The 5,313-nt window shown below is 34.8% G+C and overlaps 1 protein-coding gene across 1 annotated transcript; it reads right to left on the bottom strand.

The window, feature by feature from the left end:
• Positions 1 to 3,041: 3,041 nt before the first annotated feature.
• Positions 3,042 to 5,098, bottom strand: LOC115980499 (cyclin-D3-1-like). Its single transcript, XM_031102739.1, has 4 exons — positions 4,307 to 5,098; positions 4,012 to 4,213; positions 3,750 to 3,880; positions 3,042 to 3,650 (listed from the first exon to the last, which is right to left on the bottom strand). The coding sequence occupies exons 1-4, from the start codon at positions 4,820 to 4,822 to the stop codon at positions 3,372 to 3,374; spliced, it is 1,128 nt and encodes a 375-aa protein (XP_030958599.1). The 5' UTR covers positions 4,823 to 5,098; the 3' UTR covers positions 3,042 to 3,371.
• Between the last annotated feature and the right edge of the window lie 215 nt (positions 5,099 to 5,313).

Raw genomic sequence — 5,313 nt, 5'->3', positions numbered from 1 at the left:
TTTGGGCCATAGCCCTCCTCGGCTTGGGCCTTCGGATTTTCCCCAGGTAGATGGGCCCGGCCCGTAAACCGTTTGGGCCCCACAATTAGTTTATAAGATTTATATAATAAAATTTATAAGGTCTGCTCCAACATGGAAGCCTAGTCTTTCCCACACATGAATTTATAATCATATATTGTCTAATCTAATGTTAAACTTTAGTGCTCGCTACTCACTAGGTCAAAAGGGTGAGCTATGTGTGGAGTTTTAAACTTTAAAGATGGTGGTGTCCATAAAAGAAGAGAAGATGTTCACTGGAACCAATTTACTCTCTCCTCTCCCTTTCTCTCTAGATCAAATAATCCAATATCTTATCATTGTCTTTTTTTTTTTTAACTTTTTCTTTTTGAGTTGAAATACACTAATTACACTCCTAACTACCAAAAGCAAAGAACAAAGGAACAACAAAGACATCTCCAACAAAATCAAAAGATATTGTCCCCCAATTTCAACATTCCCCACCTTTCAACTTTTCTCCTTTTTGTGGATTTTGTTTTTGGTGGATCTAATTGCATCCATTTTCTCCTTTTAATCTTCTCTTACGGAACCTTTACGTGACTAATGCGGCTTAGCCCTGTACTTTCTTTTTAGGTTCCCCTTTTTTCTTAATCTCTCACCCCCTTCCTATGAAAGAATAAAAATATTAAAAAAAAAAAATGTACACTTTTGATGTTTCTATTTAATCCTGTTTTTTCGATATATTACCCTTTCAATTTTGCAAACGGTAGAGTAACAAGAACAAAGAAAAATATAGGCAAGGACTACAAAATGAAAAATATTTTACTTCAAATTTCAATTTTCTTTTTCGAGGAGACTGCAATTTTATTCAAGAGAAACAACCATATTGACTAAAATTATAGCATTGAAGTGTGAAGGAACATTTTCCTTCCACACCAAAAACTTACTAATATGACTGGCAATGTTATGAGCAACAGAGTTACATAGTCTCTTAATTTCAAATTTTAATCTATTGACTTGCTACGATCACGCAAGTCTGAATTAGCTTTAATTTTTTAATAATTTATTTTACTTATATATGATTTTTAAAATATTTTTAGTATAATTATATTTTTAACTTAAATAAGTCAATCCAAACATACACGCAAGTGGCCATAAGTGATATGATCAAATATAAACGAAAATGAAAGGAGTTTGTATCTTATAGAACTCCGAGTTTCACCGTAAATTAAAATATTTTATTAGACTCAACAATACAATTATACAAATGAGTTTATTAGAGAAAGCTTTTCATAAGAAATCTAGCTACTTGTTCTATTTAGGTTGGGGAATAAAGCCAAGTCATGATTCGCTTTAGATTAAAGTTGTAGAAAGCACATGCAAGCCTTCTTGTGTGTGTCTTTTATAAACAATTCTGAAGCAAGATCGACTGGCCTAATTGTTTACTCAAGTGGGGCATTTGTTATTTACAATTGCTGAGATTTTTATTAATTTTCCATCCCCTTCTCATCTATTTGGCAAAGAAAAAATGACCCATATGACCTAACCAGTATAATAATGGAAAATAAAACTATGTAAGTATTTTTTTATTTAAAAAATAAAAAAAAAAAAAATAAGTATTCTTATTTTCAAGTTTCAACAAGCAAGGAGAAATATGCATTCATTGCCTCGACAATCTAACTAAAATTGGCCCACATCTTATCAAGGTTTAATAAATATAGTCTCATTGCCAATTCAGCAGGAATGCAATGAATACTTGATGTTCGCCATCTAAACTACTCACATATTGTTTGGCAGTTCATCCTATTTATTTCGAGGACCATAACGAAATGTCATATGATGCATTATGAATGTCTCTCTAGTAGCTTTCATTGACCAGTTGAGCAGGGCGCAACGTAGACACTGTTATATTAGTAGAATCATTGATGAAAACTTTTAACTCTCCGGATCAGAAATGCACTTTGAGAATGGTGAAACCATCCAAAAACACCAAAAGCAATAATCCTCTCACATTCATGATATCATAATAAAGAATCATAAATGTGAGATAACGGAGTCACATTTACTATGCTCGGAGAGTAATAAATGCAAAATAAAAAGGGTGAAAATGATATTATCATCGAATCCAAGTGGAAGTACCTATCAAAAAAAAAAGTGAAAGTAAATTAATCTAATCATAATCATCCATATCACTAGAGTAAAAAAAAATACATCACTGTTTTTTGTTTCCCCACTTTTTAAAAGATCTTTGCGTGTATGAGAAGCAAAACAGAGGAAGCACATAGGAGGGAGTGAAAAATACTATGCATAAAATATGAAATTGGGCGGCTGGTACAGCTGGTTAAGCTACTGCAGTGCCAGTCATTAGCCAAATTTCAAACAGTCACTCAAAATTTTAGCTCTTCCAACGAGGTCAAACCCCCCCAAATGATATTCACAAAAACAAAGCCCAAAAAAAACCAGTGGCCGACAACATGTTCCAACCTTCACATGCAGAACCAAAACCCTTTCTATGCATTCCCTAATTTCCCTCTCGTTTCCACAATTCTATAGTAAAGCTAACCCTCCATTCACCATTTTGATTTGACACAATCACATTATATTTATATTTATACAACAACCTTTTATCCCCAAATTAAGTCCGATTCTAAATTCTCATCAAACTAATTCCAATTTGACCACGTTTACTCGTGAGGTGTTTGTTAATTTAATGAGTAATGTTGTTTGTAATTTTTTAAAATACATATGGATGAAAAAATGTATGAAAATAAATGTAATGTTATTTAAAATGTACAAAAGTAAGTTTGAGATAGGATACAAAACAGGCCCTAAGTATACATGAATTTGAGAATATACATTACCACATTTTCTTCTTTTTTTTTTGAAACATCCACATTCTCTTCTCTATGTTGAATTGTAAGTTTGTCCAATATTAAATTGCAAACAACTATATATATACATGATAATATGAATGAAACAAATCACTCTTTTTGCTTGTTTGGTCCATCACATGTTTGAAAATCTTTGATTTGAAGTAAGTTACCAACATAAAGATTTTTGTGTGTTCATGAGAATGGACCATAAAGAGGAGAGAGGTAAATATATAAGTGCGAGTAGGTACTCTTCATTACTATGTTCAAGTCCTTTGATTCTTTCCGGATAAAATGCCAACCATCTCTGCTCCCAAATCTCCCAACCAATCCTTTACAAGATTGTGCTCTAAGTCATATGTGGTATATATTAGCCACGAAATTGGACTTGGCTAAACAATGCAGAGATGGTAGGCAATTTAACTTGGACATATATAAAAGAAAAATATTGATTATTAAACATACAAGACTATGTAGTCCATAAGAGTGAATTTAGGGAACTAGCTAACGAGGAATGCTGAGAATATCTGAACTTGGATGGTTGAGTGGCTGTAAAAGCTGGTCTTGAGCCCTGCTCTTCTTGGACAAAGGCTCAGGTGAGGAAGAGACTGATGAAGCTGCCACAGCCCATGAATCATTTGAGCTATCAGAGCTAAATGACACGTCCATTACACCCTTTGGACTGCTTGGTAAAGAGCCAAACTTGCGCTTGTTGGACGTATTGCCATTGCCTCTTGAAGCCAATTCCAAGATGAGCTTGCAGCACTCATCTACTTTGTCTTGCTATGAATAAGATTAGAGCAAGGACATAATCAGATTTGCATTTTCAAACATTGTAAAAAATGAATTTTTATGTGATTTGAAGTGTTTAAGGATACCAACCTTATCGATTCCGAGAATACCCAATAGCTGGTTTTGGTATTGAACAATAAGACAAGGCTCTACAGTATTAACAACGTGCAGCATTGTAGCAGTGGCCACAACAGATGGGAGATAAGACATGAACCTAGAATCTGCAATTAAGGATTCAAAGTAAAAAAAAGTTCAACAATTTGAGGTTTTCATGGTGTTGCATGTTATATGGAATGTAAATCTATAATAGCAATAAGTAGAAGGAAAATTTGGATTGGATTGAATGGCTAACCTGAAAGGACACAGAGAAGAATGCACTCACACCTCCTTAGAAATTCCCAACAAAGATGGTTCTTTAAACCAAGCCTCCTTGTGATATAATCAAGAAAAGAAAGTGGGGTTACAGGATTCATTTTCCATTGAAGCGTTGAGAGCACTAAAATCTCCATTCTCTTAATCGTTTTGGCCTCAAATACATACGTACTCAAATCCACCTAAACAAAACAAAGACAACTAGATTGAATAAAACAGAGAAGAAGCAAACACAAGATTAAACACAACCAAGATTCATTCAAAAGTGTACAAACCTGCAGGTCAAGCAAAAGAGGCACTTGGGTCTCTTCCACTTTGGCAGCAAGAGATAGACAAGCCACAGCAGCGAGCTGAGTCATCCATGGCTTCCCTTGCTGAAATTGAAAGCCGAATAGGAACCTATCAAAGTAATTAACAGCAAGAACAGCTGTGAGAGCAGAGAAAGAGTAATGCTCAATGACCCTTAAAATCCAATCCACAGCCTCTCTTCTTGCCCCAGCTAGGTATGGATCAGTGTTGAGACTTTCAAAGACTTCATTTTTTTGTTCTTTTGAGAACAAAGAGATTAGCTCCTCATCATCCCAATAAAGGTCTTGTTCTAGCAAAACAGGAAAAGGGTTTGGCTTATTATAGCTATTGCAATGATAGTTATCTTCAACTTCTTCTTGTTCATCTTCCTCCCAGTGCTCTTCTGAGCAATAAAGAGCGTCCAATAAAAGAGTTGGGTTTTCCTCTATCTGTGCATTTGATTCTTCATATTGCTGTTGTTGATGAAGATGAAAATGAGCCATCTTCTTCTGAGAAGAAGAGGTTTGGGTCTGTGTTCATTATAGGCCAAAGAAAATAGAAGAGCCTGAAGACACAGTCTCAGGCATCTCTCTCTCTCTCTCTCTCTCTCTGTGCGAAAGACTGAAAGTCTTTAGCTTGAAACACTGAGAAAACACAAAGGCTATACAAATTTTTTATTTGTGGGGTTTTTCTCAGTGTGGTGGTTTTTTGAGTTTATTTATTGGGAGAGTCTCGTCGCTAATACAACCAGACTTGAATTATGGGCCACACTACAAAATTACTCGAAACGTGACATTTTTGTACCTATGCAGTACCAAGGCCCACCAAACTAGTGGGCCCCATAAGGATTGGAATTTCATAATTACATTTTGTGGAATTGTGGGAAACATCAACTGTTAAAATTGAAGACCAATTTCAGAGTGTGTAAAAAGTTATACTATCATTTACGATTACGAGGTCTTATCTCTTACGAGAGAATGTTTAGAGCCATTGT

Source organism: Quercus lobata, chromosome 1 (genome assembly GCF_001633185.2).
Source record: "Quercus lobata isolate SW786 chromosome 1, ValleyOak3.0 Primary Assembly, whole genome shotgun sequence".
Taxonomy (NCBI): Eukaryota; Viridiplantae; Streptophyta; class Magnoliopsida; order Fagales; family Fagaceae; genus Quercus; species Quercus lobata.
This window is presented reverse-complemented; position numbering and strand designations above follow the sequence as displayed.